Source organism: Sinohyriopsis cumingii, chromosome 3, assembly GCF_028554795.1.
Source record: "Sinohyriopsis cumingii isolate HCF-2022 chromosome 3, ASM2855479v2, whole genome shotgun sequence".
Classification (NCBI taxonomy): domain Eukaryota; kingdom Metazoa; phylum Mollusca; class Bivalvia; order Unionida; family Unionidae; genus Sinohyriopsis; species Sinohyriopsis cumingii.
Genome location: NC_142963.1, coordinates 10,432,783 through 10,450,601, shown reverse-complemented (window position 1 = coordinate 10,450,601; position 17,819 = coordinate 10,432,783). Strand labels below are relative to the sequence as shown.

Here is a 17,819-nt window from a genome sequence, read left to right as displayed (position 1 = left end):
ACACTGCATATGTTTTTTCCAAAACACCACAAGCACCCAACGCATGCTTTGATACTAAAATGTGTCCCAACTATGAAAATATTATATTCAGAGTGAAGCAGACAGGGTTACAACCCTAGCTACACATTACCCTTTCTAGAAATATATAAATATATAACAAAAATAAATGTTTGTACTTACAAAATGGGAAATATGAGTGTATGACAGATGCGTTCATCAATAACATGGCTCATCTGGAGAACATCGCGTTTGTAATTATCCCGGAAGGACACAGCTAGCAGTGACATGAGATCAATGGCAAGGATTGAGTCCAACATCAGTCGAGTTCGTTGTCCACAACAGCAACATGTAGCCAAAAGATCTGCACTTCCCATCACTCCATGAGTGACACAGCATTGAGTTCTATGAGGGCTTGTGACTACATCCCTAACCCTCATCAGTGACAAACAACAGGATGGCTACCAGCTTGTCTTTGCTTTTTCCTATAAAGTCAACAAAACTTGTAAATGCAGCTCCAGTCACATATTGTATATGTGCTAAGCAATAGCCATTGGCTATATCCCCTCATTATGGTGGATATACTATGTCAGAAATATATTAGTAAAAAAAAAAATTCAATGTCTGTTTTGTGCTGGTTTACATGAGTACTGGCATACTCTTTAGCATCAATATTAGGTTTTCATAGAAGTGAACCTTTGATGGGCATACAGACTGCCAGCCGCACACTCAGTTTTACTTGGGCTTCTCATTTGCAATCTAAACAACATATGTGCATTAAGCCAGAAAATCACTTTTTTGGGCTCGCTTTAGTTCCTATGAGAATTGTCTTTGTCTTTGGCCAGGCCAGAAATTCTACAGCATTCAACCCATGTAAGAAAATAAGACATTAATGGGCTAGACTTCATTTCATGCAGGTAAATAGATGAGTTTGTTATTTTCCTCATTATAAAATTTTGTCTGCAATTTTGCCTGTGCTTTGTTTTGGCATGAGGGCATATGGTGGGCCCAATCTCTCCCCTCCCATTTCTTCATTACCCTTCCATTTGACCCCAGCATCATATTTGCTACTATGACTAAGGACTTATCAGCTGAAATCTGTAATATAAATGGTGTTGGGGTCAAATGGGAGGGTAATGAAGAAATGTGTGGGAGAGAGAGTGGAATATACAATAGAAGACATGGAAAGAGATGTAAGTAGGTCCACTTAATATATAATAAATGTTAATTTTAGCTGATATAGCCATGTGTTTTTATGTGATAAGATCAGCAATATAGTTAGAGAAGTTTATACTTAAATCAGCTAGGTTATGTTAGAGTGATGAGCCTTACGTTAAATCATGTAGCTCACTTGGCCGTATGGGCAAGTAACTGATGGTAGTAAGGCCCATCATCCATATTGCATTATCTTTCATGTTCAGTGTATTGAATATCATCTATCGTACATTTGTAAATATTTTGTATTTTTAACATATCTAAAACAGTGCAACCATATTAGACCACATTTGTCAGAGAGTACTTAGGCTTCCAGAATTTTAATGTAGGTGTAGATTTTAAAGAGAATCACATGTCTATCTGAATTTGTTAGGGCATTACTCTCGTTGGCTATGCTACTTCAATAAAAAGTCTATTAACAAGTCATTCCTGGCAAATTACTTGTATGCATATGCTGGTCAGCCATCAACAAAATGTCCAGTGGACAGTCATTCTTGACAACCTGTGCATTGCTGGTCAGCCATCATCAAAATGTCTAGTTGGCAGTCATCTTTTTGAAACCTATGCATATGCTGGTCAGCCATCAACAACATGTCCAGTGGACAGTCATTCTTGGTAATATGCTGGTCAGCCATAAACAAAATGTCCAGTTGGCAATCATTCTTGGCAACCCATGCATATGCTAGTCAGACATTAGCTATCGATTATTTTCCATATTTAAAGTTTAGCAAAAAAAGTCTTTAGTTCTGCGAACACAGAGGTGGTATGAATCACTGGACAAAGATATACAATTTCTTGTGGCAACAATGACGTTTAGTTCTGTGTTAAGTTTTAGAATGTCATCCATAATCTGCATTCATTGCTATAGTCACAAGAAATTTTGGTATCATGTTACTAAATGCTGTACCATGATACAGATTTCTTGTGACTCATAAGCAGACCACAATGTTTGATGGATGACTTGTTTCTAAGATATAGGAGATTATTTGTATTCTGCAGGTCATTTTGTATCAATAATAGTATGCGCATGTGATGATTTCTGTTGTTTTATTTTGTCTTATGTATATCCCTTTGATTGTGCAGCTCCTCCAGTGATAGTAAAGATTCCCAAGGAAATAAAAGGTGATATTGGTGGCTTTGTTGTCATTCAGCTTGGTTATTATTCTAACACTGATACTGGATGTGTGACCCTGCAACATTCTTACTCTAACATTTTGTACAGAACAAAGAGTGTTGAGATTGAAATAAACAACCTCGAAGTGCAATTGCACTATGTTCCAGCCAAAGTTTTCCAAGGAAATTTCAATATCAGCATTGATGAAGAGGGGGACTTTGGGATTTACACAGCCAATGTCAGCAACAGCATTGGCTTTACTATTTCGACTTTGGAAATAATACACGAAAGTAAGTTTTACAAGAAAATTAAGTTTATGACCCTGATTACAATCTGTCCTTGGCTTTTGGTTCACCTGTCACCTGGTGGTACGGTTTATATATATATATATATATATATATATATATATATATATATATATATATATATATATATATATATATATATATATATATATATATATATATATATATATATATATATATATATATATATATATATATATATATATATATCAGTAGTATGTACACTGTATCAGTGATATACCACAAGATGTATAACTTTTTCATCAAAAGTGAACAAGGCTTGCCATGTTTCCTTTTCAGGAACAATGTATACAAAACGTGGTATATTTTTGATATAGTGTACATACTATACATATATTTCATTTATTTCACATACAAATACACATGTTTGCCCTTGGAACAGAGTTAAGATTGACTACTGGCAACTGTGTATTGACCGAGTGAATGAACCCGCATCCTTGCTAAGAGTGTCTGCTACAATTTTCTGTTCCTTTTGTGGCTATTCACAATTACCGTTGTATATTGATAAGTTGATTGTTTTCTTTTTTGAGTTTCTTTTTTTTTCACATTGATTAAATCAATATACGACACACTTATGTTTTAAACATGAAAGATGGTTTTAATGAAGAAAGTACCGACTCATGGAAATAAGTGTGGCATAGAAACTAATCAAAATGATGGACCAACAAGAGGTAATTAAAATATTTACTATATTTACAGTTGATCTATGTCATTATTCCACTTTAGTTAACATTACTACTGACCATACAAATTATATATCTCTCTCTGTCTCTGTCTCTCTCTCTCCCTGGTCGATTTGACATACCGTTTACCATCGTTCATAAGCCCAGAAACATCGTCATCTGGCACAAGCAAAAATCCAGGTGAAAATCCTCTATGCTCGTCTTTTCATGGATTTTCACCTGTATCTTGATACAATCGTCCAGAGAGAAAGAAAGAGAGAGAGGGGAGACCTTTGGACATTTTCATATTTAATCATATTTAATTAACAATAATTGATTTTTTAAACATTATGATAGGTTTGAGAAGCAACATCAACAATAAAACATTAAATACATTACAGGATTTGTGCCGTGTTATCAAGAAATTTATCATACATTGTCAACATGATATTGCAACGTTGTATCATTGATTATATAAACACTGTAGATAAATCCCAAAGGAAGTGTACACATACCGTTATGATGAACCATATTCTTTTAGTGTAGGCTCATATTCAAGGTTTTCAGTTTCAGGTTTTCATCCAGCCCACATTCTGGATTGCTGCACATTTTGTCCCTTATGCATGAGCGGGGAGTGGGAATGGAAAGCAGAATGGATTGCAATGAAATTGTGTGCCATATTAAATTCATTTAGAAAACGGGGATTAATAATATTGTATCGTTATTTTCATATGTCACTAATGATTAATGAGTTGAAATTCAACTTTCAAAGCCATGACAATTTAAATGAGAAAAGAAATCAACAAAGTCCTGGAACATTTTGAGTCATTGCTTCCAGAAGGTTCATTTATTTTTAACACACAATTTAACAGCACAATGTCATCAGTTTGAAGGTCAAATGTTGTGACTTTTATTTTTACTCATATTGTTTATGATATGGTACTTCATATGTCATGTGTTTTCCATTGATCTTAACAATTGCTGTTTGATAGAAAGCATCTTTCAAATATCTTAATCTGAAATCATTGATTTTGTTTCAAACATACCTTGTGATAGCCTGCCATCTTGGTTCCACTAGTTAAAACTGGAACTATCTCTGGTGCATGCACGTTTGTAGAGCTCTTGCATGCCTTCAGCTCTAAACATTTTTTGCAGTGGAATAGTTTATTATAGATGAAAAATGTATTTCCAGAAGAAATGTTAATTTATAGGGCGACGATTGAGTTTGTCATTGATGTCTTGCCCTCAGTTGACTTTGTTTGTAGGAGTGGTACTATTTTGCACATATATCTTTTCAGGACTGGTAGAAGCCACAACTGCTAATCCACATATAATCATTATTGTTGGAGGGTCAGTTGGTGCTAGTGTTATGGTCTTATCCTTAGTAGTTGTTTTGATCCTGTTGTTAAGAAGACGGACTTTACCACTGGGTAGGTATTATTATCAAATTCTAAAATAAAAAATAATAAGTATAATAATATTCATACATATTTTTTGTTTAAAGAGCATTGATAAATTAGAAGTTTTAATATCCCTTAAGCCTATGTATTTGTTATATTGTACAAATAGGCAAATACAATTGACAGCATTGAGAAAATAAGTCCATGTTGAAAGCAACAACAAAAAAAGAACTGCTGTTGACATGAAAAACCTAATAGATTTTTTTGCTGGAATACATAAATACTAAATAGTCATTTCTGCAGAGCAGATACAATAAACGTCATAATGTCAGCAGTTGCGATGCACATAACAAGCTGACAAAAAATGAAGTAGAATCTTAAATTACTTGCATATGTTAAATTAATAAATTTGATAACATTCGCCATACCAACCCCATATCAACCCTCATACCAATCCCTATACCAATACCCATGTTGCATATGGCATATAAATACATTTGATACCATATAAATACATTTGATACAATTCTCCAATCATCTGTTTAAAACTTTGATTCATTTGTTCAATGGGTCATGTGCATCTTGCCAGTTTCTTTCAAAATAAACCTTCACATCAATTGCCATACCTACCCTTATAATAATGATAATAATAATAATAATAATAATAATAATAATAATAATAATAATAATAATAATAATAATAATGCTTCATTTATAGAGGGTAACTTACTAGTCAAGGATTATTCTCCCTTGAGGCCCTCGTAAGGAGACTATAACAATTCACATTATATGAAGATAGCAATAATTACTCTTTATTTTAACATGTTTAGTATTAAAATACTAAATTCCATTATTTATTAGAAACACATACATGCTCATGATATATCTTCTTAAATACTCTAATATTTTCAGTAGATTTTACATGTAGTGGAAGCTTGTTCCACATAACTGTACCAGAGTATTTGGAAGCTCTTTTTAAATTGCTCTGTTCTTGGTTTTTGTGCTAGAAGGTTTCCATGTAATATTGATCTCAACTGGCATTGTTTTGAAAAAGGCCTGAATAAGTCCTGAAGATACTCTGGTGCAGTTCCATGTAGACATTTATATAACAGAACTGCCTTGTGAAAATCTATCCTGTCATATATTGTGAACCATTTGAGTTCTGTAAATAATGCTTTTGTGGGATAATCAATACATGCATCTAAAATTATGCATGTTGCTCGTTTATGAAGTTTATAAATCCTGTCAAGTTCAGATTTAGCACAGTTTCCCCCTACATTTGAACAATAATCCATAGTTGGAAGAATATATGACTTGTAGTAAAGATTACGAATTTCCATAGGTAAATATTTCTTGATCCTGCTGAGTAGGGCAGATTTGGATGACAATGTTTTACAAAGCTTATCAATATGGTCATTCCATAATAAATTATTACCTGCGGTCACATCTACAAGCTTTTCATGTTTGACATTTTCTAACGGATGATTAATTATAGCAAGAGATAGTTCTGGGTTCCCTGAGTTGCGTAGCTTTTGTGATGTCCCCAAAATCACACATTTTGTTCTACGGTCATTAATTACCATGCTATTTTGTTGTGCCCCGTTTTGGAATCTAATAAGGTCTGAGTTTAATCTTGTTTGGATACCTTCAGTATCAGAACCAGATGCACACAAGGATGCATCGTCTGCAAACAAATCTGTATTTGTGGATTCATTATTTAATGGTAGATCTTTTATATAGATTAGGAAGAGGAGAGGGCCCAAAACTGAGCCTAATCCCGTACGAAAAGTATGGGCGTATTGCGCCTGTACAGGAGCAGTATAAGAGACATAACACGCTCAATTTAAAGGTGTAAAGCAACTTTTACAGGCATACAAGACCCAGAAGTGTAATACTAGTATGAAATACAGGCGTCCTTTGTCTAAGAGTTTTGAAAATTACAGGTGTATTCTAAAAACAATGCTGGCATACTGGCAATAAAAGGCGTATTTTGAAACTTAGAAAACTGCAATTAACTAGTTAAGGCATAGTTTGGAACTTAGAAAATTGCAGCATGGTAGATGAGATGTAATTTTGAACTATGGAAATCTGCATGCTGTAGATGAAGTATAAATACAAAAAACATGAGGCGTATTTCAGCACTTTGCTTTATTCCAGTCTACTGAGAAGTCTCAAATAAATGACACAGCTAAATCTTTTTGTATTTGCATGATTAATCTATTTAATAATGACATACAAAGACAACTGAATGCTGAAATGTACTGAAACTACTTTTGAGTATCCAAATCCGTTTTGTTCCACCATCCCAAGAACCCAATTCATAGGCTTGCCAAAAATTTAAGTATAACTGGTAAGTATTCAAAGTTAGGACTTGATACACATTAACCTTAATACATGAATAGATAAGAAATTATGATCAACAACAAATGCTCCCAAACAAATGTTGTACATATGAATGATAATTAGTAAAAATAGAGGGAGGAAAAATATATATAGACGTAAAAATCAGTAACAGATCCTTATATATTAACATGCAACTTTGATTTACTCTTCAAATATGAAATGAAATGCATGGGCAAATATAATACAAAAGTTATTATATAAATTGTACATATTTTAATTTCAAACACTTTACAATTTAAATGGAGATATAAGTTATTCTTTCTGGTTGATCATGCTTGTTGGTTATGCATGTTTGGAATTGGGACAGAAATAGGTATAATTAGGTCAACAAAACATCTATTATGTAAGTGCCTATACATGCCATACTGGTCAAGCAAGTCACATAAAACTTAAACAACATGAGAACATGTGAACACTGAATGTCTTACGAAACTCCTAGGCAACTAAAGACAAAGAAAAAGCAATTGTCCCACAGAATTAAAAAATGACACTAAAGTGAAACATTTTTCTAAAAACTTTCACCATGGTTGTTATTCCTTCTAAAACAAATGACAGTTATATTTCACCATGCTTTTGCAGATGAGACAATAAGTCTCAGTTTATGTGTCAGAAACATAAAACCATGCAATTTAATCTGACTCGATACTGTTTGGATATAGACAGATGTAAGCATATTTTGCAGCGGGAATTATACGAGCATACAACCTATAGCAGCAGAGAGGGCGAACAGACCCAAGAATTTCGACAAAAAAAATAAAACCGTCATGGAAATCTAATCCGCAGAAAGGTCCAGATTTTTACAAATAAAAGCTTCCTGGGAGGTTTTTATTTTTGTTGAAACCAACCCCATCAATAAAACCTTAGTTCGAAATAGTAGCTGCAAAATAAAGTACTCTACGTGTTTATTTATTTTTGTTTTTTCCACCAGACGACCAACACTGGTAGGCACCCTCTCTGCTGCTATTAATTTTAATTTTTTTAAAAATCAGAAACGTTAAAAGATTGTATCAAGACCTACACGATATCCTGTTCTTGGATCATGTAAATTTATTGTCATAAATCCATGCGGAGTAGCTTGCGCTCGTGAGAAGAAGTTTTTAAATTTAGTTATATCCATGTCACCGCTGCACCAAGTTTGATGACTATTTCTCATCGTGTGTGTATCTACGCCATTAAAAAGAACTAAAATATTGCAGTTGTCTCTGATCACTTTTGGTATTTGTGTATACCGTTGAGTAACATAGATCACATCTGTATTTTTATGTCTGCCGCGAGACAATATTCTGGCTGGGTTTGTTTGTTTATCTAGCATCACATCATCATACACAACTAAATTATCAATAAAGGCGTCAGAGGAAAAATACCACTCTGCTGTGATTGTGGCGGATTCAGATATCGCTGCATGATAAATTATCGTATCAAAACAAATAAACCGATACCAACCTTAGAGGAGTTTTTATCGTCATAGTCATCACGAGTGAGGAAAAGTGTATATAAATGTATTATTATTAGTGACTATACACCTTTCCTCAGTCGCATTATGATGGTTGGTGAAATTAATCACCTGAACACGACTGAGGAAAAGTGTATATAAATTTATTATTATAGGGATTATACACCTGTCCTCAGTCACATTATGATGGTTGGTGAAATTAATCACCCGAACACCTCAGTTAGATTCTTTCACGCGAAAAAATCAAAATTTCGCCCCGATTAGAATGATTATCATAGGACCATCTGGATCGGGTAAGACGCAATTATTACTTAAGTTGATAATGAGATGGTTGACATGGGATAAATTATATTTGGTAGCACCATCCGTTGATGATCAGAGGTGTTATGAAGTATTAAAAGATTTTAACGAAAATGCAAGATTACTGGACGAAGATAATGATGTTATAGAGTTTATAACCGATATTGATGAAGCGCCGAGCGTTGATGTTTTAGACGGATTTATTAATAATTTAGTTGTGTATGATGATGTGATGCTAGATAAACAAACAAACCCAGCCAGAATATTTTCTCGCGGCAGACATAAAAATACAGATGTGATCTATGTTACTCAACGGTATACACAAATACCAAAAGTGATCAGAGACAACTGCAATATTTTAGTTGTTTTTAATGGCGTAGATACACACACGATGAGAAATAGTCATCAAACTTGGTGCAGCGATGACATGGATATAATTAAATTAAAAAACTTCTTCTCACGAGCGCACGCTACTCCGCATGGATTTATAACAATACATTTATATGATCCAAGAACAAGATATCGTGTAGGTCTTGATAAAATCTTTTAGCGTTTCTGATTTTTAAAAAAAAAATAAAATTGATAGCAGCAGAGAGGGCGCCTACCAATGTTGGTCGTCTGGTGGAAAAAACAAAAATAAATAAACACGTAGAGTACTTTATTTTGCAGCTACTATTTCGAACTAAGGTTTTATTGATGGGGTTGGTTTCAACAAAAATAAAAACCTCCCAGGAAGCGTTTTTTTGTAAAAATCTGGACCTTTCTGCGGATTAGATTTCCATGAAGGTTTTATTTTTTTGTCGGAATTCTTGGGTCTGTTCGCCCTCTCTGCTGCTCCTGTCAACATACAACTTACTGGAACTACTTTAACATCAAATTTCTGTTCCACACTGTGTGTGTATAAAGGTCCAAGTTCTCTTACACTTTCTGCTAAATGAACCAGTTGATGAATATTAAGAGTCATATAACATTTATGATACAGATTTTCAAAATGTTTACAAAACCGAAGCAGCATAATCTCTGCTTCTTGTATATCTTGCAATGAACAGCAATTTGAAAGAAGTGTATGAAGTGCATTTACTAACAATATATAGTGATTAAACCTTGCATCATCTAATATGCCACCCAAGATGTTAGCACCATAATAAAGTAAAATGGACCTATATTCTGCAGCCTTCCAGTGCCTGAGATATGTGCGAATAGATATCGATAATCTTGAGATTTCTAGTGTTGGCAAAATAATCAGTAATCGTTTATCAACTTCAATTACTTTGATATGGAAGTTAAACTACTTACCTGAAAATTCATTTGAAAACCCCAAGCGAAGAAGGAGTTTCTGAACTCCTAATAATACACCATGCATGTAATCGATAGCGATTCCTTTCGCAATATTAAACATGGGAAAAAAGCTAAGCCATGTTGGACCTTTCACACTATTTATAATGATATTTTTGGACCCAATGCTCTGATTAAGCAGCAGAGGAGGCGAACAGACCGACTTTGGAAGCGTCCAAAAACCGAAATAAGCCTTCCTAAAAAATAGGATTAATAACCTTAAAAATCTAAATACCTAACTACAGAGACTGCAGTTCTCAAAAGAGTCCCTGTCCCTACGTTTTGCGATAACGGGTATATTACAAAAAATGAACCAACTTGAGGTCATGGCCCCCTCTGCTGCTATTAATTTATCCAAATGTTTTATGAAGTCCGATTCGATATCTTGTTCTAGGATCGTGCAAATTTATTGTCATAAACCCGTGCGGAGTAGCTTGCGCTCGTGAAAAGAAGTTTCTGAATTTAATTATATCCATGTCACCGCTGCACCAGGTTTGATAAATATTTCGCAACGTATGTGTATCAACTCCATTAAACACAACTAAAATATTACAGTTATCTCTGGTCACTTTTGGTATTTGTGTGTATCGTTGAGTAACATAAATGACATCGCTGTTTTTATGTCTACCACGGGAAAAAATCCTAACTGGATTTGATTGTTTGTCAGCATCACATCATCGTATACAACTAAATTATTAATAAATCCGTCTATGGAATCAACTGAGTGTGTTTCATCAATATCGGTTATAAACTCAATAACATCGTTATCTTTATCTATTTGCGCGTTTTCATTGAAATCCTTAAACACATTATAACAATGTTGATCATCAACTGACGGGGCTACCTAATACAATTTATCCCACTTTAACCATCTCATTATAAGACTGAGTAACAACTGTGTCTTTCCACTTCTAGATGGTCCTATTATTATCATTCTGATGGAATTTGGTAAGGCAGGATGGTGCTTGACAGGTTCTCGTTTTCTTGTCGCTGAGAAATCAATTATATCCATGCTGTATAAAATATCTATGGATTTATATCGTGTGAAGTGCAGGACGCGTACCCCGACGAATACACTAACAACTATTACCACAAAAATAACAGATCAGCGGTTACGTGTAAGTGTACGCGGTGTGGTACAAAGAAGTTTAAATTTATTCCCGGTGATAATTCAGGGACAAAGTCAGCGTTAAACAAAAGCAACACGGGGGTGATATTGCAACAAAATTAACAAAATTACCCGGGACTACGTGGGCTAAATACCCAGGAGAAAAACACCTACCAGGATAGAATTATTGCGGTCGTTTTACTCGACTCGATATCAGGCTTGATAATCAGGATCAACCAAAACCAGGCGAGGAACCAATAAACGCTATTGATAAAGCATGTCATGCTCATGATGCTGCGTATAAAAGCAATGACCTGCAGCATAGGCATATTAGCAGATGTGAAATTGATTCATGCGTTAGATTCTATAAAAAATAAAAATATCAAAGAAAAATTATCTAATTGTTTAGTAAGATCCGCGATGAAAGGTAAATTAGCACTAGGGGCTGGTAATATATAAATGGAATCGATTTATTATTCACCAATTGGATACAGGAAGGGTAAAGCAGCAATTAGTAAACTCGCTGATGCAGCAGCGGTTAAACATTCTACTGCTAAAGCGTGGTTATCCAAACAGGCAATATGGCAAATTTACCTACCGCCACCTAAGCAAATTCGATTTGCACATTTCAGTGTCAGTGTTCCTAATGAAGTTCATCAAGCTGATATTCTGTTTTTACCACATGATACTGTGCGTAGAAAAATGTACAAATACGCGCTAACTGTTGTTGATGTTGCAAGTAGATATAAAGATGCAGAACCGCTATCAACGAAAACAGCATCTGAGGTAGCCGATGCGTTTAAACGAATGGATCAACGAGGTGGTCTGCGATGGCCACAGCTGCTACAAGTTGATCCTGGCAAGGAATTTTTTGGTCCAGTATCATCGTTAATGAAGCAACATAATGTCAAAATACGACGATGACATATTGCAATTCATCGTGATCAGGCAATTGTTGAACGATTTAATCGAACACTTGCTGAGCGGTTATTTGGATATCAATACGCGAAGGAATTGATTCAGGATAAAAGATCTCGTGAATTTACCAAATAGCAGCGTTAAATAATAAGATCAATCGAACAACCAACATGAAACCTATTCATGCAATTACAAAAAAAAATATACCTACACAACAACGTGATCTTTCAGCACAGCCAGTATTAGGTGATATCACTGTCATGTATTTATACGAGCCAGTTGAACCTGAAGGCGGTAAAAAAGAGCGACTGATCCTACTTGGAGTGTTACCACACATAAGATATCCACCGTGACAAGATCCTCAGGTAGACCCGCAATCTACAGACTGGATTCAAGTGCTCCTCAACGTGGATTTGTACATGAACAATTACAGATAATTCCCGATGATACACAATTACCACCCAAATCACTTAACTAGCACTGGTGCTAGCACCCTGACGTCGGTTACATTCAAGACAGGTCAACATGATATTTTCTCGTGTCTGACCAAGATTGTTATTTTTTCTATCTACGGTAAATTGTCTTGGATCATTTTTCAGATACCGCCATAACATTATGCAATTACAACTTACACAATGATTATTCTGTTGTTGTTTCAGCGCATTAATAAAATCAACATCAAGATCAAAATCGCGTTTGTTTTTTTTTGTCACCTTGTTTATAACCAGATAATGTTTTTCTTATTATATCGCTTTGACATTCGTCAATATCATCACTAGTTACTGACGAGTCCATGACGATTCGTCTTAATTGAGATATTTTTCTAACTCGAGACACTGCAAGATGAACTAGGTTCGACCATTCGATACGATCATCAACGATCCAAACAACTGTATCAGTAATAGTTAATCCCTGAGATGAATGAATCGTCAACGCGTATCCAAGCGTCCACGGGGATTTATCAGCACGTAGAGCATCTTCAACAACATCAACATCAACTGCAACAATATCATTCAACACAAGATTCTGTTTCCTTGACTCAGCCTGTCCTGGTATATCAACGTCAATATTTTGCCGTCGTGTATCTGCTGGTCGATAACATAACGGAACTGGCAACGTTGGAAACTTTTCTCGTTGTAACTGAAACAACTCCCGCTGAGGTGTATCAAGAACTATCTTTCTACTTGCAACTTTCAAATCGTTTGGTCTCTACGCATGCAGAAAGTCTTTCATGGGTGTTTCTGAAATTATCTCGCGCATTACCTCACAATGAATTTTATTCGGTTGTAGTCTGATTAATTTTTTTCAATTCCTTCAACTTTGCATCAAGTGCTCTATGATCATCAGATACTTCTTCGAAGTGGTCAACGAAATTTTTCAGCCAATCATGTGGAGATAGTCCAGCTACGGGTGGTGGTTGACCGTGATCGCCGCACATTATCATATAAGTATTTCTTGTTAATAACCAATCAAGAAATGTTTTTAATGTTTCTAGCGATACAGTGCATATTTCATCCCATATTATAATATTTGGAATGTATTTTTCTCCCATCCTTAAAGATGTCCATGTATCACCCTTCCAACGGAAAAAGATGTGATAAGTACATGACTGTACTCCTCGTTGTTTCATTTCTCGCGAGTCTGTGTGTAGGTTTTAGCACAATCATATCTGAATTCTGAAATAGTTCGATAGCTCGAGTGGTTTTACCAGAACCGGCAGGTCCGTTTAGATAAACTGTTTTGTGTCTAGTTATTGCATCGTATACCGATGGTGCAGAAGATATCTGATTATTTGTGCCTGATTTTATGACGTAAATATCTTTAACCGCAACATCAGCGGATTCGGAATAATCGAGTATATATTCCTTTTTTATTCTCCACGAACCCCACGATGCATAAGTGCCTATGCTTAATCTTCCTAACAGTATTGAATATTTTTTACTTATATAAAACGAACCAGTAGCAACTCTGACAGCGAGTGTAGAAACCTTATTTATCATCAATAATAGGTTTATTGAAACGTACGCGAGCATCGATGATCTTAAATGAGTATACTGAGGTGACTCACCGTCCATGTAGCTCACAATTGTACCTAGTTTAGTTCCATTTGACAAGAAAGCTATTTCTCGACCTATAAACGTATTTCTGTTCGTTGTATCAGCGATTATAAAATCTAACTCAGCATCATCCATAATCAATCTTGTACAATGTCGTCTGTGATCATATGATCCTCCTTGGGTAAACTTGCCGATTATATTTCTACCAACATCTTTTGTAATTTTATTCTCGTAATCGGTTTCATCAGAATACTCCTTTTGTTGTGGTAACCAAACTTCGGTTTGTTTCCGGTATGATATAATTGCTTCACTTACAATCAACCGTGTTAATATCGCACAATCAAGCATGTACCGTATTAGTACTATTGGTGTCCACATTTTTTTCTGAAAAATGTTTTCCAAACCAAACATAACAAATTGGATGGAGCTCTTTAGACATTTCGAATGACTCGATACGAGCAAATCCAGTTAGGTCAAAATCCGGTAATGGTCCATTTATCGATGCTCTCGTCATCTCGTGCGTCGGATGACCAAATCTTTTAAAGTATACAGAGCAATCTCCGTATCCAAGAAAACTTCCGGGATAACACGCGACCATATCAACTGAAATAACATCTCTGTGATCGTATTTAATATTCCACAATCCGCCGTGTCCATATTCGTCACAACTGAATATTATGTCATCAAGAAAATCAAACCTAGTTGGTTTCCACGAATTTTTCTTTCAGAATTATCTATGGGATAACATTTAACAGTTCGATCTCGTGGAAATATTGTTATTGCGTTAGTCCACGCGTGTGCGTTATGATCAATAATTTCAATCGAAGCTCCTTTTGATCTATATTTTGATTCATACAAAATCTCTCCTGTTATCGTCGCTACGGTTATTGGAAATTTTAATATTTTCCCTAACTCAGCGACATCTTTGATAGACGCACCGGTATCTTTAACCATTTCTCCCCACGTGTTTATCATTTTACGTCTTTTATCCGTTAGACCGTTTCCATGAGTCGAAACGGTAAAATATTCTTTTACTCGCTCAGTTACACAATTTATTTTTGAAAATTTCATCGGCGCCAGTTTATCAACGCTGGGTTTTTCATTTATCACATAGATTCCATAAATAACCGCCGTCACAGAATATGCTCGTTCATAATACGTTTTGTCAATACCTGTCAATGGACCTGGTTTGGAATCTTTACTTAGTACGACAGTTTATTTATTACCGTGGACAGGATCATATTTGTCACGGATAATCCAATCATCTGTTTCTGTCAACACGACAAATTTTATTCTGAAAAGATATTTGCGATTATCAAGATAGTTAATGATAATTGCTGCTCGTTTGTCGTTCATCATAGCGTCGATGATATCTTTGTTGCGTATAATCTTGAAAATTGACCAGACATGAAATGCACCATCTGTGTAAAATTCTTTCTTGGCGACGTGAATTTTATTAATCAAACCTTTGTTTTTCGGATCAACCAGATCTTGCAACGGTAGGTTAGGAGATATTCTGTCGAGATTAAATTTATCTCCGCTCAGAGGCTTTATTCAGGATAATCTATCGAATTCGTTCATATTATATTTCAAGCAAATATTTAAATTAAAATATTATGTATACAATGTCTCAATGCAAATGGCTCATGGTGGGTTCATTGACTCGTTGTAATAAATCCTGTAAAAAGGAATTCTGCGGACAACACATGCAAAACGTTCACCGTGGAAGCTTAGGACCAATACCATGTCTGCGATGTGGTGCTGGAGTGCGAGGAAAAACACAGTTGTGTGCGTGTTGTGGTGGTAAACGATACAGAGAGCAAAAAAGATATTATGACAAAAAAAATAACGTCAATATCAGCGCTATAAAATCCGTGCAGGATTATCTAAGTTTTCAGACAAATTATGATTTAAACAAATAATATTATTGTATGATGGAGCAAAATAAGTTTATTCCACATCCTGTAATAACAAACTACGAATCAAATATTGATGGTTTGATCAGAAATTGTCAGAAAAAAGTACCAGTTGGTTGTATTAATAATCATGGTTATCTATTGTTTACTGTTTGAAAGAAAACTTATCTCTGTCATCGTTTCACATACAAGTGTCACAAGGGGTTGATCAAAGATGGTCTTGTGTTCGATCACATTAGCGGCTTGAAAACCGACAATAGTTTATCCAATCTTCGAGCTGTTACACAGAGCGAGAATAATACGCGTGGCAATACTGGAAGATGTAAAACAATTGTAAGGAGGGCGGTAAAATCCACAAACATAGAAACTGGCGAAGAAATTATATTTCAATCGATGATCGCGTCTGCGAAATATTTTGATATTAATCCGCCTTCAGTACAATTTGTCGCGAAAACTATATATAAATCCACTCTTTCCAAGAAATATAAACAGAAAATCACCTTCCAATATTGTTAATGAGATAAACTATCATCATTACCTCGAATTTTATTTAATAACCATTTATTATTTTGGGTCGCAGCATTTCCCCAATATACTACTGATTTTTCGATTATGCGAAATGGAGATTACTTCTGTAATATATAGTTTTCTTCGTAGACTTCCGATTTTTATGGTCGTAATTGGTTAATTAGTTATCTACGTCGTAATTAATATCAATAATTATACCAAAGAAAGATATTTATGGTTTCTAACTTACAAAATATAGAAATACACGTATTTTACATCGTATAATATAGGAGTTATTTTTAGATCCGTTATGAGAAATCGAGGCACAACACACTGTTTTTAATGCAGATATTTACAATCTGTTCAGAAATACAGAAATATTTAAACCGATCTGTAGGTGGTAAAACGTTTGATGGTACCGTGGTAGTATGTAAATAGCCAGAACACGCTGTTAGTGCAAGATATTTACAATCTGCTACCAGAAATCTTGGCAGAACATGCTGTTAGTGCAAGATGTTTACAATCTATTCAGAAACCGCTGTTTTAATACAGAAATTTACAATCTATTCAGAACCGCTGTTTTGATGCAGAAATATTTAAACCGATCTGTAGCTATATAATAAACTTTGAAACATATATTTTTAGTTGATTCGATAGCTCAGTTGGTAACGCTACTGGCCGTGATGCTCACGGTCCCAGGATCGAATCACATGACTGACAACCGTCGGTGGTTACGCATATTAGCGATTTTTATAATTAATTGGGGCACAGCCAGCCCCCTACGCTCAAAAGAACCCTCCAACCACACGTCACTGGTGGTTGATACATGTTTTGTATCACCCACGAGCTGATTATTGGGGGGTGTTCTGTTCAGCGTAGAAAATGGCCTCATTTATGTTTGTGCCGTCCTTAATTAAGATTTCATTCATTGCATATATGTCATTTCATTCATTCATTGCATACATACTTAACCTGCTAAAACACTCGAATAGAGGTTCATTCATTCATTGCATATATGTTTGTGCTGTCCTCCCTCTTGGGCCTCTAGACCGTTCTTTGACGGGTTAGGGGCTCTCATAAGGGTAGCATTTTGTGTGCCCGTTGAACT

General features: G+C 35.1%; 1 protein-coding gene across 7 annotated transcripts in view; it reads left to right on the top strand.

The window, feature by feature from the left end:
• LOC149802451 (cell adhesion molecule CEACAM2-like) overlaps positions 1-17,819 on the top strand; it is a 134,352-nt gene that overhangs the window by 80,272 nt on the left and 36,261 nt on the right. For all 7 annotated transcript variants that reach the window (XM_089951676.1, XM_089951675.1, XM_089951678.1 and 4 more), the window contains 2 exons: positions 2,296-2,616; positions 4,613-4,744. In XM_089951676.1, coding sequence (XP_089807802.1) covers positions 2,296-2,616; positions 4,613-4,744 — 453 coding nt within the window. The remainder of the gene's footprint in view (positions 1-2,295; positions 2,617-4,612; positions 4,745-17,819) is intronic.